The sequence below is a fragment of the Trachemys scripta genome, chromosome 9 (genome assembly GCF_013100865.1).
Source record: "Trachemys scripta elegans isolate TJP31775 chromosome 9, CAS_Tse_1.0, whole genome shotgun sequence".
Taxonomy (NCBI): domain Eukaryota; kingdom Metazoa; phylum Chordata; order Testudines; family Emydidae; genus Trachemys; species Trachemys scripta.
The window spans coordinates 23,794,957-23,822,296 of record NC_048306.1 but is presented as its reverse complement, the minus strand read 5'-3'; the positions used below and the strand labels follow the sequence as shown (position 1 = coordinate 23,822,296).

Below are 27,340 nucleotides of genomic sequence, written 5' to 3'. Positions count from 1 at the left end.
AAAGTTATTTTCCCATCCTGATTTTACAGAGATGATGTTGACCTTTTTCTTTAATTAAAAGCCTTCTTTTTAAGAACCTGATTGATTTTTTCCTTGTTTTTAGCTCCAAGGGGGTTGGATCTTGATCCACTAGGAGTTGGTGGGAGAAAGGAAGGGGGGATGGTTAATTTCTCCTTGTTTTAAGATCTGTATTCACCAGGGAATTGGTGAAGAGTCTCTCAAGGCTACCCAGGGAAGGGAATTAGCACATTGGGAGTGGTGACAGTGGACCAGATCTAAGCTGGTAGTTAAGCTTAGAAGTTTTCATGCAGGCCCCCACATCTGTACCCTAAAGTTCAGAGTGGGGAAGGAGCCTTGACATGGTGGCAGAGCGGTGGGATCATTTTAAACCAAAAGCCAGTAAGATTTTTTTTCTCCTTTCTAGATGCTTAGAAAACAGAGCTGAAGATAGATGCATATCTTATCTCTCCTTGCCTGAATGCAGAGGTGTTAAGTTTTTTTAACAAGGGTCTTTGTTAGGAGAAGGGTTCAAGCAGTGAGCAAACAGCTGGCAAAAGGAATTTACAAGCTGAATTTTTTTTTTCTTTCTACCTCTCGGGGATAGCTAGTTAGAAAGTCTCTGTTAACTAAGCCAGCCCTGAGCTGAGTGCATCCCAGTTTCAGTGAACTGCAGAGGGGGTGGCCCAGCACAAGAAAGCAGGAAAATGACTACCAGTGAAGCAGCAAACAAACTAGAACTGGCTAGACTGGAAGCAACAGAGAAAGAAAATGAACATAAGAGACGGCTAGAACTAAAACAATTAGAAATTAATGCAGAAAAAGCCAGGGAAGAAGCTGCCCACAAGAGAGCTATGGAGCAAAAAGAAAAAGAGATGGAGGAGAGAGAAAGAGAGAGGAAGCATGAACTGGAATTAGCAAGGGTTAGGCCGGATATACCAGCCAACCCTAGCAACCCCTCTCCAGGTACCACTTCCCATCCCAGAAAATTCCCCACCTACAAATCAGGCGATGATACTGAGGCCTTAGAAAATTTTGAAAGGGCCTGCCTTGGATACAGCATCACTACAGACCAGTACATGGTAGAGCTGAGGCCGCAGCTCAGTGGACCCTTAGCAGAGGTGGCGGCTGAAATGCCTAAGGAACACATGAACAGTTATGAACTTTTTAAAAACAAGGCCAGAATCAGAATGGGGCTAACACCCGAGCATGCCTGTCGGTGGTTCAGAGCCCTAAGGTGGAAACCAGACGTGTCATTTACCTGACATGCCTACCACATTGGGAAAAATTGGGATGCCTGGATATCAGGAGCAAGTGTTAAATCTACAGAAGAGTTGCCCTTCCTAATGCAAATGGAGCAGTTTTTAGAGGGTGTTCCTGAGGAAATAGAAAGGTACATCCTAGATGGGAAGCCCAAAACTGTAACCGAGGCGGAGGAGATTGGAGCCAAATGGGTGGAGGTGGCAGAAAAGAAAAAAACTAGTAGCAGTTGGAGCAAATATCAGAAGGGGCAACCCGAAACAAAACTTTACCACTGGGGACAACCCAAGGCCCCACCTACATCCCAAGGGAAACCCCAGATGCCTTCTCACCCCACCACACCAGTCTCCACCAACCAACATCGCCCTGGTGATACCTTAGCAGGGCGATGTTTTAAATGTAATGAACTGGGACATATAAAGGCCCACTGCCCCAAGAACCCCAACCGATTACAGTTCATTACACCACAATTACACCAAAGATCCCCAGGCCCAGATGCCTCTCTCGTACCCTCGGAGCGAAGGGAAACCTTGAGAGTGGGCGGAAAGAAGGTTATCGCGTGGAGGGACACTGGGGCACAAGTGTCGACTATCCACCAATCCCTAGTGGACCCCAAACTCATCAACCCAGAGGCTCCGGGGACAATTCAACCCTTCATGTCACACTATGTAACCTTGCCTACAGCCAAGTTACATGTCCAGTACAAGGGCTGGTCAGGAATGTGGACTTTTGCAGTCTATGACAATTATCCCATCCCCATGCTGCTGGGGGAAGACTTGGCCAACCATATGAAGCTAGCCAAGAGGGTGGGAATAGTCACCCGCAGCCAGGCTAAGCAAGCTTTCACCCCCATCCCTGTTCCTGAGCCGTCCACCAGGGCCCTGTCTGTGTTACCAGAGACCCAGACAAAGGTGGTGGAACCGGATCCCCTGCCAACAACTGCAACAGCCGTAATGGATCCAATCCCAGAGACCCAGCCAAAGCCAGTCCCAGAACCGGAACTGGCAACACAACCATTGCCAGAACCATTGCCAGCACTGAGTACAGCGTTTGCAAACCCATCTACAACTCCAACACCAGAGGGCACCAGCGAGCCTGAACTGGCAGAAGCAGCAGATAACCCTACCCAAGAGGCTCAGCCAGAGCCTGAAATACAACATAGTGCACCAGCGGACAGCGGTTCACCGTCAACTGAAACAACCCCAGCACCTGCATCGCTTCCAGAGGGACCAAGCCCAAGTCCACAGTCCAAGGAGGAACTGATGTCTCCAGCATCAAGGGAACAGTTCCAGGCTGAGCAGGAAGCAGATGACAGCCTTCAGAAAGCTTGGGCGGCAGCACGGAGCACCCCACCGCCTCTCAGCTTTTCTAACCGATCCTGGTTTGTTGTAGAACAAGGACTTTTATACAAGGAGACTCTTTCTGGTGGGCACCAGGAAGACTGGCATCCTCAAAGACAATTGGTAGTTCCCACTAAGTATCGGGTAAAGCTCTTGAGCTTAGCCTATGATCATCCCAGTGGCCATTCTGGGGTGAACAGAACCAAAGATCGGTTGAGGAAGTCCTTCCACTGGGAGGGAATGGGCAAAGATGTTGCTAATTATGTCCGGTCTTGTGAGGTGTGCCAATGAGTGGGAAAGCCCCAAGACCAGGTCAAAGCCCCTCTCCAGTCACTACCCATAATTGAGGTCCCATTTCAGCGAGTAGCTGTGGATATTCTGGGTCCTTTCCTAAAGAAGACACCCAGAGGAAAGCAGTACATACTGACTTTCATGGATTTTGCTACTCGATGGCCGGAAGCAGTAGCTCTAAGCAACACCAGGGCTAAAAGTGTGTTCCAGGCATTAGCAGACATTTTTGCCAGGGTAGGTTGGCCCTCCGACATCCTTACAGATTCGGGAACTAATTTCCTGGCAGGGACCAGGAAAAACCTGTGGGAAGCTCATGGGGTGAATCACTTGGTTGCCACCCCTTACCACCATCAAACCAATGGCCTGGTGGAGAGGTTTAATGGAACTTTGGGGGCCATGATACGTAAATTTGTAAATGAACACTCCAATGATTGGGACCTAGTGTTGCAGCAGTTGCTTTTTGCCTACAGGGCTGTACCACATCTCAGTTTAGGGTTTTCACCATTTGAACTTGTGTATGGCGGTGAGGTTAAGGGGCCATTACAGTTGGTGAAGCAGCAATGGGATGGGTTTACGCCTTCTCCAGGAACTAACATTCTAGACTTTGTAAGCAACCTACAAAAGCAACCTTTTTGACACTCTGACACTCTTTAGCCCTTGCTAAAGAAAACCTAAAGGATGCTCAGGAAGAACAAAAGGCCTGGTATGATAAACATTCCAGAGAACGGTCCTTCAAAGTAGGAGACCAAGTCATGGTCTTAAAGGCGCTCCAGGCCCATAAAATGGAAGCATCGTGGGAAGGACCATTCACGGTCCAGGAGCGCCTAGGAGTTGTTAACTATCTCATAGCATCCCCCACCTCCAACATAAAGCCTTAGATATACCATGTTAATTCTCTTAAGCCCTTTTATTCCAGAGAATTAAAGGTTTTCCAGTTTACAGCCCAGGAAACAGATGACGCGGAGTGGCCTGAAGGTGTCTACTATGAAGGAAAAAGTGACGGTGGCATGGAAGAGGTGAACCTCTCCGTGACCCTTGGACATCTGCAGCGGCAGCAGATCAAGGAGCAGTGCACTAGCTTTGGGCCACCCCAGGACGGACTGAATGGGCATACCACTCCATTGACACAGGTAATGCTCACCCAATTAGAACCCCACCCTACCAGGAGTCACCTCATGCTCAAACTGCTATAAAAAGGGAGATCCAGGACATGCTACAGATGGGTATAATCCACCCCTCTAACAGTGCATGGGCATCTCCAGTGGTTCTAGTTCCCAAACCAGATGGGGAAATACGCTTTTGCATGGACTACCGTAAGCTAAATGCTATAACTCATCCTGACAACTATCCAATGCCACGCACAGATGAGCTATTGGAGAAATTGGGACATGCCCACTTCATCTCTACCTTAGACTTAACCAAGGGATACTGGCAAGTACCACTAGATGAACCTGCCAAGGAAAGGTCAGCCTTCGCCACCCAGGCAGGGGTGTATGAATTTAATGTGCTCCCTTTCGGGCTGCGAAATGCACTCGCCACCTTCCAAAGACTTGTAGATGGTCTCCTAGCAGGATTGGGAGAATCTGCAGTTGCCTACCTCGATGATGTGGCCATTTTTTCTGATTCATGGGCAGAACACCCGGAGCACCTGGAAAAAGTCTTCGACCGCATCAGGCAGGCAGGACTAACTGTTAAGGCTAAAAAGTGTCAAATAGGCCAAAACAGAGTGACTTACCTGGGGCACCAGGTGGGTCAAAGAACTATAAATCCCCTACAGGCCAAAGTGGATGCTATCCAAAAGTGGCCGGTTCCAAAGTCAAAGAAACAGGTCCAATCCTTCTTAGGCTTGGCCGGATATTATAGGTGATTAGTACCACACTACAGCCAAATCGCCGCCCCACTGACAGACCTAACCAGAAAGAAACAGCCAAATGCAGTTCAGTGAACTGATGAGTGTCAAAAGGCCTTTAACCAGCTTAAGGTGACACTCATGTCTGACCTATGGTAAGGGCCCCAGACTTTGACAAACCGTTCCTAGTAACCACAGATGCATCCGAGCGGGGTCTGGGTGCAGTTTTAATGCAGGAAGGACCGGATCAAGAATTCCATCCTGTTGTGTTTCTCAGCAAGAAACTGTCTGAGAGGGAAAGCCATTGGTCAATCAGCGAAAAGGAATGCTACGTCATTGTGTACGCGCTGGAAAAGCTACGCCCATATGTTTGGGGACGGCGTTTCCAACTACAAACCGACCATGCTGCGCTAACATGGCTTCATACCGCCAAGGGGAATAACGAAAAACTTCTTCGGTGGAGTTTAGCTCTCCAAGAGTTTGATTTTGAAATACAACACATTTCAGGAGCTTCTAACAAAGTGGCTGATGCACTCTCCCGGGAAAGTTTCCCAGAATCAATTGGTTAAAAATTGTTCTTGGAATGTGGGACATATTGTTAGTTTTTATATAATCAGTAGAATGTCTAAAGGTGCATGTGTCTTATTAACTCTGTTTTCTCCTAGAGCTCCAGGAAGAAATCACAGACAGTGTGGAACCGGCTGTCCAACACTATCTGTGATTTGGGGGGCATGTCATAACTATAAAGGGGAAGGGTAACAGCTCTCCTGTGTACAATACTATAAAATCCCTCCTGGCCAGAGACTCCAAAATCCTTTTACCTGTAAAGGGTTAAGAAGCTCAGGTAACCTGGCTGACACCTGACCCAAAGGACCAATAAGGGGACAAGATACTTTCAAATCTTGGTGGGCGGAAGGCTTTTGTTTGTACTCTCTGTTTTGGGGGAAGTTCGCTCTTGGAACTAAGAGGGACCAGACATCAATCCATGCTCTCCAAATCTTTCTGAACAAGTCTCTCATATTTCAAACTTGTAAGTACAGCCAGGCAAGGCGTGTTAGTTTATCTTTGTTTTCTCAACTTGTAAATGTACTTTTTGCTAGGGTGTTTACCTCTGTTGGCTGTAACTTTGAACCTAAGGCTAGAGGGGGGTCCTCTGGGCTCTTTAAGTTTGATTACCCTGTAAAGTTATTTTCCATCCTGATTTTATAGAGATGATGTTGACCTTTTTCTTTAATTAAAAGCCTTCTTTTTAAGAACCTGATTGATTTTTCCTTGTTTTTAGCTCCAAGGGGGTTGGATCTTGATCCACCAGGAGTTGGTGGGAGAAAGGAGGGGGGATGGTTAATTTTTCCTTGTTTTAAGATCTGTATTCACCAGGGAATTGGTGAAGAGTCTCTCAAGGCTACCCAGGGAAGGGAATTAGCACATTGGGAGTGGGGACCGTGGACCAGATCTAAGCTGGTAGTTAAGCTTAGAAGTTTTCATGCAGGCCCCCACATCTGTACCCTAAAGTTCAGAGTGGGGAAGGAGCCTTGACATAAGGCTATTCTCATAACTAGAGCATAAAACAGAAAAGCCCATCCTGCAGATCACAGCGGAAGATAAGGCATGTTTTGTCTCCAAAAATCTGTTGTCACATGCTCCAGAACTTTCATATGACAGAAAAGGCAGAGGAAACAGGACTTCTCTCTCTCTCTTCCTGGTATTTACTGAGCACCAATAATATCTAGGATGCTGAGGCTCTCTCTTCCTCCATGTTCACAGAGATACGTTTATCTCAAGTTGCATGTGTTTCTGTGTTTCTGAGCTTTCAGATACTTTTATTAGGGCTCTGGTGCATCTTTTCCTGGCATTCCCAACTGTTCTCAGGGAATATTTGGGCAAAAACCTGAGGTTCAAGGTTCTTGGATTTGCCCAAGCAGTTAATGAAAGCACCTTAAAATCCCAGGAAGACAATGCCAGAAAGATATAATAAAATGGCATTAGGACTCAAATACAATGGGGGGCGCAGAGCTGCCACCCAATCAGAAAGCTTTAGCAGCTGACCCAGTGAATGGGCAAGCCTGACTCCCCCCCCCCCACTTATAAACCCGTTTGTATGATACTTCTCAAATGGTCAAAATGGCTGATTTGTTGGCCGCATGCCCTAAAACACCACCCAATGGGGGTTAAATTGACCCAGAAATGGCTTGTCTGTTGAGATTCATTCCTTCATTAAACGATAGCTGCTTGCACACTACAGGAGGAGCACATTGACCTGGAAACAAGCCAACTGCAGCAAAAGAAGCCTTCGTGTTTCCTGTGATGCCCCCAGAATCTTATTCCCAGTTAGCTACGGGGTATCAGCTTGAATTTTAAAAACAGCTGCCTAATATAATGTCTCCTCTCTGATATTCTAAGGACATTTTTGTTGGCCCTGCTGAGCTGCACATTTCAGTGCACTTAGAAGTTTTTGTGAGGATTTGTAGTAATTGCTTCGCTGCTAATTCACATACCTGGTATGGCAGGTGACACTTGGATCCAGCATGGCCCCCTCTGAAGTGCTAACAACCCAATGGAACATCGGGAGTGCCAGGGTGACACACTGGCGCTGGTGCTCACCAGGGAGAGTGGACTGTAACCACTCTGACCCCCTTTTTTTCTGATCTATTGTTTCCACCAGCCCACACAGGGAAAACAAAAAGGTGTTCTCTTCTAGGAAAGAGGTGTGTTCTCAGCTCGAGTTAACTAACATGGAGTAAATTCCTAGTAAAGACAAGGCAATCTGTAGCTTTCACGAGGGTGAGCAGGTCAAGTTAGGATACATCTACACCGCAAAAAAAAAAAAAAGGCCAGTGGTAGTGAGTCTCAGAGCCTGGGTCAATGGACCCAGGCTCATACTACGGAGCTAAAAATAGCAATGGAGACGTTCCTGCTCAGGCTGCGTCTCAGAGCCTTGGCTCCAGCCCAAGCGAGAACGTCTACACTGCTATTTTTAGCCCCATAGAATGAGACCAGTGTGCCTGAGTCAATTGACCTGGGCTCTGAGACACACAGCCCTGTAGACATACCCTTAGAGACCATAGGGGAGTCTAGGGCTTACCTTGACCTGCTAACTCAGCTGAAAGTTACAAACTGCCTTGTTTTCACTAGAACTTTACCTTGTGTTAGCTAACTTGAGATAAGATCACACCTTTTTCCCCCCCTCGTGAACACAAAAGCTTAAAGGCCCGCAAAGAAAACCGCCGATGTGGACAGAGAGCTCTACAGCCCTGTGACTTTTAATTAACTTCAGGCCTTTCCACAAATGTTCAAGTGAAATGTGATGATGCAGCCACAGGGGAAGCCAGGGTTCAAGCTGTTTATTGAAAAACAAACCCTTGCTCTCTCCTTATTGACCAAGGGGTGATGTCAAGCACAGATCAGAGAACCAGTAACATGGGAGTTCTCAACTAGCTCTGACTCTGCCTTATTGTGAGACCCTTCATTTCTCTAGGCCTGTTTTCCTACCTGTAAAATCAGGATGCTACTACTGCCATGGCCAGGGCACAGGATGTACCGTGCAACAGCTGTGCTGGTCTAGCTGTACCCTTGTAGTGCGTTAGTGAAGATGCTCCTAGGCTGATGGAAGAGCTTTTCTCATCGGCATAGTTAATCCACTTCCCCGAGAGGCGGTAGCTGTGTTGACAGGAGAAACTCTACCACCAGCATAGTGCTGTCTACACGTGATGGGGGGTATGGTTAGGTCTGTATAACTATGTCGCTCAGGGGTGTAGATTTTTCACACCCCGAAGGACTGTAGTTATACCAATATAGGCCTGTAGTGTAGACCTGATGGACGTGTTTATAAAGCACTCTGAAGATGAAAAGAACTAAGCTTTATTGCTCTCTATCTGGGATTAATCCATATCCATCATGTTCCAGAAAATAAACACAATTCACAAGCACTACGTTTGACACCTCAAATGAAAGCATTAATGACACAATTCCGCAACAGCTGGAGACAGCCCACATCAACGTGAATCAGCCCCAATGGGGTTAAGGAAAAGCCAATATTTTAGTGACTCGTTCTTTTATTTTCCAGACTAATACATAACTAATAATAAGGTGCAAGCACCACAATTACGGCTCACGCATAACTGTCATCTCACCCGGACGGTTATTTTAAAGAAGGAGGAAAGGTCACTAATTAGCTAGAGCTTCTCAGGATTCAAAGGGATTTTAGGAAGGCACGTTAGGGAGTCAGCAAAATAGCTGGAGAATTATACGACTGCAAAGGGGAGAGCTGTGAAATGAGAAAGAATTAAATTGGAGCCTAGAGTCCTTCCATATTTATTGCACCTTTTTAAAGGATCAGTCCACTTAAAAGACCAGAGCTGTTAAAGGATCATAACCCATGCATGTCAAACCACTTCACACACTGACAAACAATAAAATGCCCATGATATGAATAGCTTTTAAAAAACCAGGAGATAAAAAATGTTTTGGCATAGAAAGGTTAAATCGCAGTGGGGAAAAGTCCCTCCAAGAGAAGTCTGTGAAAATATTTCCTGTTATTCAAAGGCAACTACAGTACAACTTCAACACAGTGCACTAGGGATGGAGAAGGCCCTTTTGGGGAGGACTGAACTTGGTAAATTAGTGAGAACAAATGCAATAGAAAAACAAGAGCGAGGGGTCTGTAATTACAAGCTGCAATAACAATAATTGACTTTGACAATATATAAGTGTTATGATAACTTTTATAATCCACAAGCGTGGGCTGCAGAAATTTTGGGGAAAACAATGAAAGCTCAGTGATACAAGATATGTTAAATCTTTGCTGAGAGGTGGGGAGAGAGAGAGAGAGAACCGTTATTTGTGTGGATTACAGAGTGTGGGGATTGGCAAAGCATAGATTGAAGAGGCCCTACTGCCCAGCTTTATAAAACAAGTGAGTCCTCTTAACCCGTTGCCTGCCATGACATGGGACTACTTGTTATCTTTAAACTTTAGGGCTGCATGCTACTCCCACTGGGCCAGATGGGTCTAGGTGGTGTCAGTGGCATGTATCCCGCACATCAGAGATCCTGCAGGGTTAACTGGAAGAAGAGATCTGTAAAAAGAGTGCATTGTGTCCATAATACGCTTATTAGTTAATTGCAAGAATTTAGTACAGGGCAATGTACAGTCTCTATGGTCAGAGGTGCCAATAGTTTAATCTAGGGAGAGATCTAAAAAAGCGCCACAGGTGTGCGTTCCATATATAAATCATACAGGTGCATATGAAAGCATCAAAGGGTGCTACCCAGCACACACTACCTCCCAGGGTCATTCCTGCTTCGTAGCACTTTCGCAGGCGACAGGAAGGGCAGTTTTTTCTTCTGAATTTATCGATGGTGCAGTCATTCCGGCTGGCACACAGGTATTTCTGTTTACCTAGAAACATTAAAGAAAAAGCAGATGGACAATGGTTCCTGCATTTCCACAGATCAGTCAGAAGGTACTGTACAATCAGGACAAGCTCTCACGTTTTCCCATAGCACCGCTGTATGGACCTGAAGCTGTTCCCACTGAAGTCAATGGGAGTTTTGAAAATTCACATTCCTAGTTTAGTTTTGTGTGAGTCTTCTAACAAGAATCTAGTTTTCAGAGCACTGCAGCTCATTTTGGAGGCTGAAAGCCACTGCATATGAAGGATGTACATTAAACAGAAAGGATACCATTTTGAACAAGAAAGGGCTCCTAGCACTGACAGTTTCTGCAGGACATTCCTGATTTGAAATGGTCTTTCCCTCATCTGGCAAGCAGATTGCGTGGGATGTTGTGGCAGCAGCAATACAGTTTGGGGGCCAGCACGATGTAATGTTACGAGATCCAAATGCCATATTGTCTTGATGAAACATCTCTGATATGGAAAATGAAATCTGAAAATGGAAACCCAAGAGGGCATTGCAATTACCTCCCATTAGCCATCCCACTAGGGCCTTGGGAACTGTGATCATTCCTCCACATAAAGGAGAGCTGCTGGAAAGACAAACACAATCTGTAGCTCCATCAGGACACTGGACAGATGGAGCTGCTTTCTGATAAAATCTAAACCAGATTGGCGTGGACCCCATCTTCTCCCAGTGGAGCAGTGATGCTTTCTGTTAACTTGCTGTTGAGAATTCTAAACACGATTCTTCACTTACTATGTTAGCTATCTCTGTTGCTAGATATGGGAATTTTTTACGGGAATCGGCCAGCAGCAATATATATATATATATGTAAACTTATTTTGCTGTACTAAAACGGCCCCTTTCTTTGGGTGTCCCACCTGAAGATACATGACATCAGGTATCTGTCTAAAGGCCCACTTTCAATGCTGTCTTTTAGATTGTAAGCTCTTTGGATGACAGAGAGTCTGTATTTTGTCCTGTGCAGAATGTCATTAGCAATCAGCAAATTTATAAGAATAAAAAAGAAAGTAACAAAAAGATAACCAAAGAACAGGGATAGAATGAGGCAACAGCAGTGCATCTCCTGTGTTACTTCCTCAGCCTCTGTGAAATATTGTGGTCATAGGAATGGGAAACGATCTGGCTGGGTCTCCTCCCTGCAGTTTTGGGTTGAGTTAACAGTTATACCACATTCCTGTGGTTCCTCAGCCCCACCAACACACCAAACACTTGCCACTTCCATTAACTCTTTATTGCTATGGGGCCTGGTGCATATGAACACGTCGCTGACTCAGCCTAGATGGGTTGTGGGCCTGTTGATTTTCAGTGACAGAATTATCAGCATCGCCCACATGGTAGACTTTGCATTTAAATAGCACATTTAAAGCTAGACTGAACAGAACACTAGGAAACAGACTGTGGAGAACAAACCTGCGCTAACTGGGGATGACCTGGATGAGATCTAATAGGTCTTTCCATCTCTAATCACTGTGTGCCAAATGCTGCTTGAGTGAGGGCTGCAGAATTTGTCTCTCAAGTCTATTCTTCACTCTTAGTAAAATGGCCTATTTAGAAAGGTATGTGAAACAGGCGATAGGAAACACACTGTAGGACTACAAAGATACTTCTTAGAGATAGCAAAGAACTACCAACAAGCAAGAGAGACTCAGTGCAAGCAAATTGCCCCATACTCAAACAGCTTGCTCTCACTCCTCTGGTACTTTGTGGTATCTGTACCATATAGTGTCATATACCTTTTCATTCCCACAGCTCCAACATTCTGCGTTCTCATTGGAGCATTATGATATTCAAGTCATATCCCTTAAAGTCAATATAATTCCTTTGATATAAATGCATGTCTCTATTCTATGGATTGTGAAATAAGGCACTGCCTGTCCCTACATATTTATCCTTCTGCTTTCAGTACATTTTATATTAGAAATGATTTATTCCACCCACTTACTTTAACCTGCCCTTCAGACAATGAGCTATAGCTACTAATCTTGAGATTGAGGGCTGGATTCTGTGGGCAACATGTCAGGAAAGTAACTGCTCAGTGATGCAAAGTTCTCCCACATCCCTAGGGGCTGAATATGTTGTTTGTGCAGCATTTGCAGCACAATGCAGTATTTTTAACTGAACCCATCTTCTAACTGGCCTTGCTTAATGTGGGATTTCCTGTGAAGCAGTGAGTTTATGAACACCTGCAGAGAGCTGAGAGGCCATTATTTATTGTCATTTATAGCTAGCATCTTAAAAGCACTATTCTTTGAATTCAGAGGGAAGGAAAGTAGTTGTAAATGGTAATATTTAACCTGCTTCTACCTTATCATCCTTGATGTCTCAATCTCAAGACACACCGAGAATTAACTTTCCCTCAGTTGCATCGTATTATCTATTGCTTCATATTTGGCTTTCTTGTCAAGTCTGGACACATTTAGTAGATCAAGATTTACCCAATGCACTTCAGACTCTGAGCACCCAAACCCAGATTAGCTTCAACAAAGGAAGAAGCCATACACCCAATGTAATCTGATGTTGTGGAGTCATGGAAAATTGTACCTGTCCAAATTCTACCTATAGTGGTTTTCCCTGAAATCCCACAAACTTTGGCTTTCAATACTGCTCAAGGAGCCAACCTTTTGATCCATCTAAGTGTAAGTCTAATCTAACAGCTTTATCAAAGGATTCATATTCATTCAGGGCCGTCCTTAGCTATTTTGGTGCCCTATGCAGCCCCCCCGTGGGGGGGGCTGTGTGGGGCCCCGCCCCAGGCCTACTTGGGGGACGGGGCTGGCCCCGGGGGGGACAGGGGCTGGCCACTTCCTGCGGGAAGTGGAATGACCCGGCCCCAGCCTGCTCCGCTCCCCTGGCTCGGGGGGAGAGGGGAACCGCCCCCCAGCACTCACCGGCAGCACAGCTGGGAGCAGCTGGGAGCCAGGAGAGCGGAGCAGGCTGGGGCTGGGTCCCTCTGCTTACCTTCTGGAGTCCTCAGTGGAGTGGGGGCGAGGCTGGGGTGGGAAGAGCCGGATCAGGGTGGAGCAGGGGCAGGGGCCCTAGGGAAGAGATGGAGCAGGGGCTGAAGCAGCACACAGCTGCACAAGGCTCCAGGAAATTTGGCGTACTTTGCGTCTGGGTAAGGACGGCCCTGCTTTCGTTGCACTGAATGAAAAAAAACCCCATTCAGTATACTGGTATTCCTTCACAGAAAAGCCCCAAAATGGCCTGGCTAATTTGTTAGTGCATGGGTGTGGGGGTGTCACACAGCAGGTTGCGACACCTCTGGTTTCATCAGCAACCTCCAAATTCCAAGCGCACCTTGCAGTCAATTACTTGCCTGCTGTGTCCTAGGTAACTGCTGAGCTCACACTACGAATTCTCAGTCTTCTTCCCACCTCCTGAGCCTCCTCCTAACATTATAAAACTGTGCTCTTTGTCTGACATTGTTGACCTCCATCAGCAAAATCACACCAACAACCTGTAATCAAGGTACCACGTAAGAGTCATGATGAGGCTTTCTGTTATAATAATAATCATCTCTCTCATGATGTCTGGCATGAGGCTATAGCACAGGGCTGAAAACTACCATACAGTTATGCTCCTTGTAGCTGCCCTTATTAGCACCTGGTTATAACACCCCATGTGCTTGGGTGCCAAGAATGGAAACATAATGAGGCTGGAGTGCATTACTACAGCATGTGATATTTCACTCAATCCTTTTAACACCAAACTTTCATCAGCTCCCCCTCTCATCCTCCCCATTTCTCTCTCTTTTGCCCATCAATCAGCTTTAAGAACATCTAAAAAAAACCCCACAGAAGCAGAGACCATGCAAAATCCCACAGAACTCCAATACCAACCCCTTACTAGCAATTATCTAAGGCTGGATAATATACAGCCTCAGTAGAAAATGGGTTAGTTAGCATTATATGTATGTGTAAGAGATAAGGGCACCAGGCACTGAGTCCATGCTTTCTCTGCTGGACCTGCTTGTAAGTGTGAATCAAACAAGAATGGAAGCTTTGCTTCCCAAGGCATTGATGTGGGGAGTAACAGAACAGCCCATGTGGACATCTTACTCTCTTCCCTGCCACATTCATTTTCAATTGTACAATTCCTTTCCCATGGTGAAGTGGGGCACACAGGACCCTCCTGGAACTCACCAATATTACCGTAGGCAGAAAGAAAGGTGGAACTGGGAGCGGCAGGAACCACATGACAGATATTCAGGGCCAACTCAGAACTTCTTACTTGCGTTTGCCAAAGGCGGCTCACAAACCGGGATGCCCCTTGCAGGAGTCGCCTGAGGGCAGCTCCAACTAAAGCACTATCTGGCTCCACCTCTTCACGGTTTGGCTCCTGCTCCTTCCCTATCTCATTTCCCTAGTCTAAACTACAGTGTCTTTGCTAAAATAACAGCTCAGCTTAGAAAAGCCAAGTGCCGCTCCCAAGAGGGACATTAGCAAAGAAATGCAACAAGATAACTGCTCAAGACATACAAGGACATTCCAGGGTCAAATATATCATTATCAGGACTTTCTGAGGCTAACCAGACACCACCACAGCACTAACTCCTTTAATCCAAACACATGAATAGCAGTTTTTTCTGTTACAAGTGCTCTTGCTTTCCTCACATAGCATCGGTGGGACTGTGCGTGTATGTGTGAGGTAATACCACTGGGGACGGTAGGAGGGCTCAGGGGACTGGAAGCGGAATACAGAGCTTTCTACCCCCAGGCCACCTGCAGTCTGATGATGTTTCAGCGGTATACTTGAAATGAATCAGTGGTATCAACCCAGTCCCTTAGGGGAAAAGGTTCACTTCAAAATATATTAACATCACCAGCTGTCACTAATGGTCACTCTTTGTTGGTGCACACCGTAGAAAGGCCAAAATATGAAAGGGTCTCGGAGACTGAATAATCTTCTCCCACCTAGAGTTGGGAGTGCTCAGTCTCTCATCTAGCTATATAATTATATACAAATGTGCACGTTTTAAAATGCACCTCTACTAGAGTATGCCTTCCTGCCACTGGGTTTAAGTGGACCCATGGGCTCTGAATCTCAAGTCAATTGTTGATCTAGTGGTCAGGAGCTAGTGCTTTCACTGTGACAGCTGGGTTCAGTTCAGGGAAGGCTCTCCCTTTTTTACTTGGATTGTAAAACTCCCCGTGGCTGTCTTTTTGTTATGTGTGTGTCATAATGGAGCTGTGGTTTCTTTACCACTAAACAAATAATCGGGATAATTGTTCACATGCCTGTCTTTTACTTTTTCACTGGGAGAATAAGCTGCCTGTGTCATTTTGGCCTTCTGACCTTTTTTTTTAAATTACTAGGGCAGCCTAGAATTCTCACACCTGGGAGTGCCAGGAGCTAAGATTATTGCTCATACTGTGAGCTCAGACAGTGGGAGAGAGACCATGTTTCATGTCATCGTCTCAGCCTAGTTAAAAGCAAACCTGGCTGAACTGACTACAGTCCAGTCCTCCTTGGCCGTAACTGAGATATTATGTATTTACTTGTGGATCTTATAGAGATGGATGCCAACCTGGGGACTCTCCTGTGTGTGTACTACTAATGTCCTAACAGCACTTGTGTTTTCTCACCCCCGCAAGTAGTGATGAGAACAGAAGTACAATAACTGATGACTTAGACATGAGTCTCTGGATATTCTGATCTTATATGTGGGGACGGTAGTATATCCTTGAATGAAAAAGCACAGGAAATAATGAAGAGCGGTTTTAATACAAAAAGGATCTCGCAGATTTATGTGCCTTTTTCTGCATTATTTCTAACTCATTTCAGGGGATTCATTCCCTTCCCTGTTTCAGAAAAACAGACAAATTTGCAGCCAACTAAAAAATAACAAAAAATAAACCACAAAAGAAACTGTAAATAGCTTAGTTTTTATTGTTCTTTTTTCCTATTTTCCATTGTTTGTAAAACTTTTCAAGAACTTGAAGCTAGGGTTTCATTCTGGAATGACTTTGTCTTTTTTCCATTTAGCAAATGACAATTTATCTCCTATTTCTAAGTCATGGAATTTATGGAACTAATTGTTTACCTTCTTAGTGGTGCAATGGCTTCACCAAGGGTGTTACTAAAGACCTAGCAACAAGGTTTTTCATTTAATAGCTATGTCTGCAGAGGGAGCACCCACCATTTTTTGTTATTCCCACAGTAATAGCCATTTAACATGTTACACGCTTGCACAGGTCCTAGAATAAGGGATTCTAAAAGAAATTTGATATTAAACAGGAAGACACTGCACCAGACAGCATGTATGCTAGCATTAAGGCTGTCATAACTATAAAGGGAAGGGTATCAACCCTCCTGTATACAATACTATAAAATCCTTTTACCTGTAAAGGGTTAAGAAGCTCAGGTAACATGGTTGACACCTGACCCAAAGGGTCAACAAGGGGACAAGATACTTTCAAATCGGGGCGGGGGGGAAGCTTTTGTTTGTGCTCTTTGTTTTGGTGGGTGTTCGCTGTTGGGACTCAGAGGGACCGGACATCAATCCATGCTCTCCAAATCTTTCTGAACAAGTCTCTCATATTTCAAACTTGTAAGTAATAGCCAGGCAAGGCGTATTAGTTTATCTTTGTTTTTCTCAACTTGTCAATGTTCCCTTTGCTAGAGGGAGGTATCCCTGTTTTGCTGTAACTTTGAAACCAAGGCTAGAGGGGGTTCCTCTGGCTCTTTAAATCTGATTACCCTGTAAAGTTATTGTCCATCCTGATTTTACAGAGATGATTTTTACCTTTTCTTTTTAATAAAATCCTTCTTTTAAGAACCTGACTGATTTTTCCATTGTCCAAAGACTAAGGGGTTTGGGTCTTTGATCACTTTGTAACCAATTCGTTAGGATATTATTCCCAAGCCTCCCCAGGAAAGAGAGTGTAAGGGCTTGGGGGGATATTTTGGGGGAAGAGGAACTCCAAGTTGTCCTTTCCCTGTTTCTTGTTAAATCACTTGGTGGTGGCAGCATGCCAGGTTTTAACCTAAGATGGTAGAAATAAGCTTAGGGGGCTTTTATGCGGGTCCCCACTTCTGCGGGTCCCCTAGAGTTCAGAGTGGGGAAGGAACCCTGACAAAGGCATATGGTGCCCAAGTGAGGTTTCAACAGAGTATACACACACCATCTATAGTCTATACTTTACCCCTTTCCTGAGGTTGGATTTTATAGGTAACATAAGTAATAAGACCACAATATTAACTTCCAATTTCTGGCAATAATCCCGTATATGGTCATGGGCAAGTCTCTCCTTCTCTCTGTGTCTCAGTCTCTCCCTCTGTAAAATGTAGACAATGATTTTTCCCAATTTAGGGGAGTTACTGACATTAAATGAATGTTTGTAAAGTGTTCTGAGATCTTTGGCTTGAAAGCACTAGAGGACGTCAAAGAGTTAATTATTGTTGCTATTATACATGTGATAAGTAGCTGTTAACTATTGTTTATCGTTTGTATCAAAGTAATGCCTTGAGGTTCCAACCCAAATCAGGTCCCACAGTGCTAAGTGCTGTCTGTGCACATAGTAAGAGACAGTCCCTTCCCTGAAGAACTCTAAACAACCAAAAGAGACAAAACGGGGGTGGGGGGGGGGTGGAGAGGAGGAAGAAGTATTATCATCACAGTTTTACAGTAGAGAACTGAGGTACAGAGGGATTAAATGACTTGCCCAAGGTTACACAGAAAGTCTAGGATTTTAACCCAGGTCTCCTGAGTCACAGCTCAGTGACTTCACCTTTCCTCTTGTCAGAGAATTGAGGGTTTCCGTATCCTCTGCTAAATGCTATTTCATAATTTATTAGAGTAACACTCCTCTGTGGTACAACATATCCCTGCACTTCTGATGCAGTAATGCACTCGAAAGACTATTTTTCCATTTAGCCCCCTGACATAAAAGCCTGTACTGTCTTGTGTTTCCAGTCCCTTCTGCAATGATACAATGCCAACAGATAGTGCTCTTAAATGTAGACTTTGGAAAAGAAACTGATCCACACAGTTTGGTATTACGTATAGGTAAGAAATGATCAGAAGACAACTCTTATAAGGCACTTACGACTGCTCAGGTAAATTGAGCAATAAGAATGCTAGACGATTCCAATCCCTCTTTTCCTAACAGACATCCTCTTGTGCAATGCAGAATCTCACTCTGGCCCTCTCTGCTGTCAGCAAGGGGGATGACAACTCAGGGCCTCCCCCCTAGGTGCTAGTGAGACACCATCTCTTTCTAGTAGGTTTCCTCCGTATCTCTTTAGCAAGAGACAGAAAGAATGATAATATAATTGTCACTATCACTGGATTCCTCTTGGCTCATTAGCTGAGATTACAAAGTGAAGGGCAAAGAGGGACAACAATTCTTCAGTCTCATCTGAGAACAAAGATTAATGTCAACTGGCTAGCCATGCAAGCAGCAGAAATTATTCAACTAAAAGCCTGTCAATCACCATTTATTGCTGTGCCTGATGCAGCAGCTTCCTCCAGAAGCAAAGCAATCCGTAAGTACATCTGGAATAGTGTTTATGATAGTAAAATGCTAAAAAACATTCAATCAATTTTGGAAGGAATATAAATCCTCATCCTTCAGGGCATATACCAATCTCTAATTACCAGGAGGAAACTTTCCCTGGGGATCAGTTATCATATAACTGCCTGCTACAGGGTTTCTCACACTTTCCTCTGAAAAGTCCGGTATTGACCATTGTTAGAGACAAGATATTGCACTAGATGAGACAACTGGTCTGATCCAGTCTGGCAATTCCTATGCTTCTGTGTTCCTAACCTATTACTCCCATTGGAAAGTCATCAGCAAGACACAACAAATTAGCTTTCAGGATCCAGTAATCTGTCATTGGTAGTTGATTATTCTTGCAGAGTGACTTTGATAACTGCCATGTGTGCATGAGGCACAATTTTAATGCAACTGATGGAAATGAAGGAACATCTTTCAATCAACCCTGTCCCCAGCATGGGGGCACACAACCCCTGAGTTAGCCCTGGCCACTATGGTTCTACTTGGTTGAGACAAATATTGCAACAGCCTGCTGGAGCTAGAAGGAGAGCTTAGCTCAACGTGAGAGCTTGGATGTTGGGAAAACAAAAGGGGAACTATCAGGGAACCCAAGAATGTTCCACCTCAAATGCAGATGGGTGGTTAAGCACTGTAATAAATTGCCTAGGGAGGTTGTGGAATCTCCATCATTGGAGATTTTTAAGAGCAGGTTAGACAAACACTTGTCAGGGATGGTCTAGATAATACTTAGTCCTGCCATGAGTGCAGGGGACTGGACTAGATGACCTCTCGAGGTCCCTTCCAGTTCTATGATTCTATGAAATGTTACCCAGTGTCACCGTCTGCCATGCAAATGATAAAGTAGCTCCAGAACTGGAGTTCTAATCGTGCTACATGCAAGTGAAGAGCACTGTGTGGGAGGACAAAGAATTATTAGAGGGGCAGAGCAAGCCAAGAAAACCTGCATGACAAGCTATAAACACAAATAACTATGGAATCGTTTAAGTTTAATAGGCTGTTTTTTAAAGAAGCTCAAGTTCAGTGAACAGGAACACTTTAATCATTTTACATTTTTATAGTAAAAAACCATCTAACGTTTTAGTTCGCTAGGTTTCTTCAAATCAAAATGACTGCTTCAAACTTCAGATGACGTAATGTCTGATCCTACCGTATCTACATAGCAGTCAGTGGGTGCCCTGCCTGAGTAAGGACTGCAGCAAAAAGGGGACAGCAATACTGAATGATACAGACTAATGCAGACAAGCCAGTGTGCAAACTTCTCCTACGCAGCTCAATTGACCCCACCTGTAGCAACCACTGTTATTTCAGTCCGGAGCTCCTGTACAGCTCTGCCACGTCACTTCATTCTTGACCACCAACACCCTCAAATATTCCAATCCTGGGATCTCCAGGACTCCGTCAACGCATCTTCACTCACAATTAAGCCACCCTGTCATTTCAACCCTGAGTCTGCTAAAGAAGTCCAACTGTGGAAAACTGAACAAGAGAAACCAACTGGAAGAGTGGGCAGATGAATTTGTTTTGATATTCTGTGAAGGGATCTTTTGCAGGTTCTTCAGTCAACCATCTGATCACCCAACACAGGGGAGTGGAATTTTAAACCACAGGGACAGGTCCTGAATGTTTTTTATTTCAAATTATTATCTATTTTGGCAGCAACTAGCAATCTAGCCCAAATATTTTTTTTCTGGCAAATGGCAGCTCAGGATGTAGAGCAAAGAAAGAATGTGTTCTCTGATGTACCCTAGGAAAGGGAGTCAGGAAACTTTAGTCCCCTTTTTTATTCATGGGTAGTGGTATGTGATCTGCACAGTGAGATGGCAGCCTTGATAGGTCCCATCATGACAGTGATGTCACGGCTCCCGCTCTAGGATGCGAATGAGGAGCTGTGACATTCCCTTCTGGTGTTATCTGGACCGGTGATCTGCTAGGTCACCCCAATCCTTGACTCTGGGAGCCAGCCTTACCCTGCTCTGCTGTGAGAACCCCCACTCCTGGGCTGTTCACGCACAGCCTCTGGCATGTAAGCTGCTCCCAGCTACTTGCAACTGAATGACACTAGCCAATATCTCTGGTCCCAGACACAGCCCTAGGAACCTCCACCTTGCAGTGTCCAGTTATGCCCGCTGGACGCTGCAAGCTTATATGAGTTTGTCAATTTAACAAAGAAATTGATATGCACCAGGCTTGTTATCCCAAGGGGAGACTCTGTCACACTTCAAACCAAAAGCACTGCTTCAGGTAGAATAAACACAGATTTATTAACTATAAAGAAAAATGTTAAGTGATTATAAGTAACTCAGAGTGGTTACCAAAATAAAATAAAATATAAGCACGCAGTCTAAACTCTCAACCCTATTAGACTGGACAGCAACTAGATTAAGCAGTTTTTCTCACTCCACTGAATATTGCAATCCTTAATATACAGGTTTGTTCCTTAAACCAGGCCAATCTCCTGTGTTGGAGTCTTGTCTTCTTCTCAGTGTCTTGGTTGCTTGCAGCATAGGTGGGGGCAGGAGAAGGGCCCATTATGTGTCCACTCTATCTGTTTTATACTCTCAGTCTATGTGCTTGGGGAGCACAAGTCCAAGCATGTCTGGAGGGCATAACTGAGTCTCTCTAAGCAAGGTTCATTGAATCACAGAAGATTAGGGTTGGAAGAGACCCTCAGGAGGTCATCTAGTCCAACCCCCTGCTCACAGCAGGACCAACACTAATTAAATCATTCCAGCCAGGGCTTTATCAAGCCAGGCCTTAAAAACCTCTAAGGATGGAGATTCCACCATCTCCCTAGGTAACCCATTCCAGTGCTTCACCACCCTCCTAGTGAAATCATTTTTCCTAATATCCAAACTAGACCTCCCCCATTGCAAGTTGAGACCATTGCTCCTTGTTCTGTCATCTGCCACCACTGAGAACAGATGAGCTCCATCCTCTTTGGAACCCCTTCAGGTAGCTGAAGGCTGCTATCAAATCCTCCCTCACTCTTCTCTTCTGCAGACTAAACAAGCCCCGTTCCCTCAGCCTCTCCTCGTAAGTCATGTGCCCCAGCCCTCTGAACATTTTCGTTGCCCTCCACTGGACTCTCTCTAATTTGTCCATATCCTTTTTGTAGTTAAGAGCCCAAAACTTGACACCATACTCCAGAGGTGGCCACACCAGTTCCGAATAGAGGGGAATAATGATCCCTCAATCTGCTGGCAATGCGCCTACTAATACAGCCCAATATGCCATTAGCCTTCTTGGTAACAAGGGCACACTGCTGACTCATATCCAGCTTCTCATCCACTGTAATCCCCAGGTCCTTTTCTGCAGAACTGCTGCTTAGCCAGTCGGTCCCCAGCCTGTAGCGGTGCATGGGATTCTTCCTTCTGAAGTGCAGGACTCTACACTTGTCCTTGTTGAACCTCATCAGATTTCCTTTGGCCCAATCCTCCAATTTGTCTAGATCACTCTGGACCCTATCCCTACCCTCCAGCATATCTACCTCTCCCCCCAGCTTAGTGTCATCTGTGAACTTGCTGAGAGTGCAATCTATCCCATCGTCCAGATCATTAAGAAAGATGTTGAACAAAACCGGCCCCAGGACCCACCCCTGGGGCACTTTCCTTGATACTGGCTGCCAACTAGACATTGAGCTGTTGATCACTACCCATGGAGCCCAACAACTAGCTAGCTTTCTATCCATCTTATAGTCCACTCATCCAATCCATACTACTTTAACTTGCTGGCAAGAATACTGTGGGAGACCCGTATCAAAAACTTTGCTAAAGTCAAGATATATCATGTCCACCACTTTCCCCATATCCACAGAGCCAGTTATCTCATCATAGAAGGCAAACAGGTTGGTCAGGCATGACTTGCCTTTGGTGAATCCATGTTGACTGTTCCTGATCAACTTCCTCTCCTCCAAGTTCTTCAAAATGGTTTCCTTGAGGACCTGCTCCATGATTTTTCCAGGGACTGAGTTGAGGCTGATCGTTCTGTAATTCCCCGGGTTCTCCTTCCCTTTTTTTAAATATGGGCACTATATTTGCCTTTTTCCAATCGTCCGGGACCTCCCCCGATCGCCACAAGTTTTCACAGATAATGGCCGATGGCTCTGCAATCACATCAGTCAATTCCCTCAACACCCTCGGATGCATTAGATCTGGACCCGTGGACTTGTGCATGTCCAGCTTTTTTAAATAGCCCTTAACCTGTTCTTTCACCACTGAGGGCTGCTCACCTCCTCTCCATACTGTGCTGCCCAGGGTAGCAGTGTAGGAGCTGACCTTGTCTGTGAAGACCGAAGCAAAAAAAGCATCAAGTACTTCAGCTTTTTCCACATCTGTCACTAGGTTGCCTCCCCCATTCATTAAGGGTCCCACACTTTCCCTGACCTTTTTCTTGTTGCTAACATACCTGTAGAAACCCTTCTTGTTACCCTTCACATCCCTTGCTAGCTGCAACTCCAGTTGTGTTTTGGCCTTCCTGATTACACCCCTGCATATCAGAGAAATATTATTATATTCCTCCCTAGTCATCTGACCAAAGTTTCCACTTCTTATAAGATTCCTTTTTGAGTTTAAGCTCACCAAAGATTTCACTGTTAAGCCAAGTTGGTTGCCTGCCATATTTGCTATTCTTTCTGCACATCGAGGACTCTGGTGGCACATTAAAGATTAACAGATTAGTCAAATCTTTTAGTCTTTAAGGTGCCACCGGACTCCTCATTGTCTTTGTGGATACAGACTAACAGAGCTACCCCTCTGATACTTTCTGCACATTGGGATGGTTTGTTCCTATGCTCTCAATAAGGCTTCTTTAAAATACAGCCAGCTTTCCTGGACTCCTTTCCCCCCTCATATTTGCATCCCAGGGGATCCTGCCCATCAGTTCCCTAAGGGAGTCAAAGTCTGCTTTTCTGAAGTTCTGGGTCCATATTTTGCTACTCTCCTTTCTTCCTTTTGTGAGGGTCCTGAACTCAACCATCTCATGGTCACTGCTGCCCAGGTATGGCCTCATGCAGGTGAGTCATTGCATTGTAGCTCCCTTGTTGGACTATGGCTGGACTACCGATGGATTGTTTGACACCCCACCCGGGTGTTGGTTACTTTCCTTGCTGTTGCCTCTGGGGAGCTAATATCTGACTGATTCCCCCAACTTACAGCATGTTTTAGTGACAACCATACTACACAATTCTCATAACTTCATATGCATTAATGACATACATATATGGATAGAGAAATGACTTTCAGCAGATCATAACCTTTCCCCGATACCTTACAAGGCATGCTTTATACATAAGATCACAATTATATGAAAATGAGGAATATGGGGGTTACACCATGCTCCCCCAAGGTATAGAATGTCACAGGAGCACCAAGAAAGTAATGGAAAATAAACTGATTTTACTTGCCTGCCGGAAAAATCATCAAGCCAGGCTGGATCGAGCACACTGCCTAAGTCCAAAAATGGGGGTCAGTGGCCTGCAGTGCACTGTCACCCTAATCCCAGCAGCGGGGAGGGAGCCAAAAAGGCCACACACCGACCCTGAAGGGAATCTGCCAAAAAGTTAACTCAGTCTCTTGCTGCATTCACTTTTCCATTGAGCCCCCTCTGCACCATGAGAGTCCTCTGAGGAAAGGATCCAGAGGCAACTTCAGGCAGTGAACTTCCTGGCAGCGTGGCTTCAGTGCCCTTCTGCTAGGGAACATTGGGGGCAGAGGGCCCCAGAACTGCCCCAGATGGCCCCCAAGCTTTCATGAGATCTCAGGGGATCTGCAGGTTTTGGGACCTGAACACAGCAGGAGATGGAAGGGATCAAAATAGAATAGAACCTGACAGATCCCTCCACATGCACACATGCTGGCTCCTCTGCGGATTTTTCTGTGGGAAGGAGCAATCAGGACCATGAATCTTCTCTCAGGATTAGATGACTTTTAAAATTACATGCTATTCTGATCACTACCCCTGACAAAGTGCAAGAATGCTGCCGTGAACGCCAAAGATCTGCAGCCCTTACTCATTGCCTGAATCCGCTCTGGTCACGTAAAATGAAAGCATAATAAAGTCACTTAGATGGAAGGGTTTCTTGGGTTTTTTTTCCTCTCTGTATATTGCGGAGGGATTAAAAGCAAGAATGATTATTCTTTTTCTTTGGAAGCAGAGACCATGCCTGGTGGAACAGTTACAGCGTAACCTTCCACCAGGAAAGAGAAAAAATAAAAACTGGCCTGTCTGGATTCCTTAGCATTCAGGATGCAGAATGGGACCACATTCTGAGCAAAAGAAATGCCAGATTTGATTAAAAAAATAAATTAATTCCAGCTCATCCCGCTTGCAATGAAGAAGCCCACGTCAGGGCTGAAGAATCTGTGCACACAAGTTTTGGAACCAGCCTGTATTTAACCTGGCCCTACGTGTGCCTTAGAATGTTATAAATCCAGACAGCTGATGGGCTAGTGAGGAGGAAAGATTTATGCCTTTTTGCCACTGTTCCAGCATCTTGTGGTCAAGATTGCAAGTCCTGGTGGAAAGAGTTAGTCATGTTTTTTATTAAGAGGAGAGTGAGCTTCTTTCCTTGAAGCTCAAAGTACCGCACAGACCAACTAGCCCTCTTTATAAAGGAGTGACAGTCCCAAGGTAAGATTATTATTCTTTGGAAAAACATCTTTTACCCTTCTGTCTCTCCCAGTGCAATGTATTTCTATGAAGTTTTCTGCCCCAACACCCCTGTTTACAGTTTTGAAATCTTTGCAGCTATGTACAACAGCTAATTGTTATCCAGATACTGTGATGAGGGCCAAAGAAGTATCTAGATATATAGGTACCCCCCCACCCCCAAATAGCCTGAATGTGTTGATCTTCACAGCACACTAAACAACCCATTTCTTCTCCCTAGCTTTTGGAGAGGGAGGAGTTTGCTGCAAGCTGCTGGTATGAATCCGTGGTAAAGGGAGTGTTTTTCTGGTTTGGGAAGACTGCTGTGTTTGGTTTTGTTGGTCTGTATTTTTAGAGTACACCAAAGGAACCTACCCAGAGCTTTTCAGATAATCCTAAAAAAGTGCCTATAGAAATCTAAAGAAGTAAAAATGTATTGGAGGGTGAGGAATCCCAGATTTCAAGTTTACATTTGTGCAAGAAGCAAAGGGATTGTCCATGGAAAATTATCCAAAGGGAGTACGAAAACTGTTACAAATATGGAATCAAGGGTAGAAAGTGGTAAGAACCCCTATTTACCACCCCCTTCCCAAAATAAGGGCACTTCAGGCTATATCCATGCCCTGCAAGGTAAAGCAAAACACAAAGTTCTCCTTCTTGGTTCAATTATTTGTTAAATAAAATGCTGTGTGATTTAGTATAAAAGCCTCAAGGGCTGAGTAGCACAGTGAATTCCTGCTTTACGCTTTCACTTCTGATGATCTAGGTTAAAAATCTTGATTTAGGTGACCTAAATTGCCTCCCACTAGTTTCTATGTAACACACCCTCAAATCACTTTCTAGTTGGAAAATCTCCACCTCTCGCACACTAGTGGGAGAGCAGCAAGTGTTGCAACATCTATAAACAAAGCCATGCAGAAGCCCTAGTCTAAGATAGCAAAGAAACTAGATAACAGAAGCAAACAGCATTAGGTTAGTGCAACCACCTCTTGGCTTTTCTAGCCCTCTGGTCTCTCCGTTTGACCAATCAAAATCAACAGGGATTATTTGCCTTCACCTGCAGTTGGTTTCTAATTTCTTCTCTTCCCCATTAAGAGTTTTCATCTGTGTTTCATCTAGATGACTAAAAACAAAACCCTAATCCAAGCCATTAACTCTGTGTCTGCCAGACCTACGTTCATTCTCCAGCTTAATGGACCAGGCATTCTTACTGGTGCATGATTCTCTCCAATGTGGGATCTACAAGACTTCCCATTTGTAAAGAGGCAGCAAACACCTGCCAATTCTGATCCTCAATGAGAAAAAGCTCCCTATTTTTCATGATTGTGTCACAATCATAAATATCTTTCTGGGCTCAAATGTAGCATTTTAAGGAGCCAAGTTCTCTGCTGGTATAATTGGGTGAAATTCCATTAAGGTCAATGGAGCTGCACCAATTGATACCAGCACAGAACTTTGCCCAAGGTGTCCATATGAGAGGGGAAAGAGGGTTTCAGTTACTAACTCCTGGATGTAAAGGGAGCAGAGGCGGGTTCTAGAGGAAGAGCTAGCAGGCTTTTCATTCTGGCTGCACTATTGATACTGCAAACAAAGCCTTGCCCTGCAAAACTAAATGGATCAGAATCTGATATAGCAAAAGAAAGTTTTCATTTATACTCTGACCCTTTACACATAGAGACAACATTGCTTGGTAGCTGAAAATAGAACAACATACCAACGAGGTTTTCCAGTTGGAGACCACTGCCCTTCCCCTCTCCCCTGTCTTGCAATTTAGCGCATCAGGCCAACATGTTTTATTCTAATTACTCTGTCAAGGGAAAGGAAAGAACCTGTTGCAAGAAGAATTATGACCTTATGTTATATGATCTTAATTTATAAATAAAACAATAAAATATTGCTGACACGCCACACACAGCCCAGAACTTGGAACAACAGTAAATCCCTTTTTAAAGGAATCTGTGAATTTACTCCATGAAGGAGATGACAGCACTCTATATTATAAAGCATAGCGCAGAT

General features: G+C 44.7%; 1 protein-coding gene across 1 annotated transcript in view; it reads right to left on the bottom strand.

The window, feature by feature from the left end:
• Positions 1-27,340, bottom strand: part of AR (androgen receptor) — a 119,482-nt gene that overhangs the window by 33,745 nt on the left and 58,397 nt on the right. Inside the window, exon 3 of the mRNA XM_034781910.1 lies at positions 10,018-10,134. Within this exon, the coding sequence (XP_034637801.1) occupies positions 10,018-10,134 (117 nt within the window). The remainder of the gene's footprint in view (positions 1-10,017; positions 10,135-27,340) is intronic.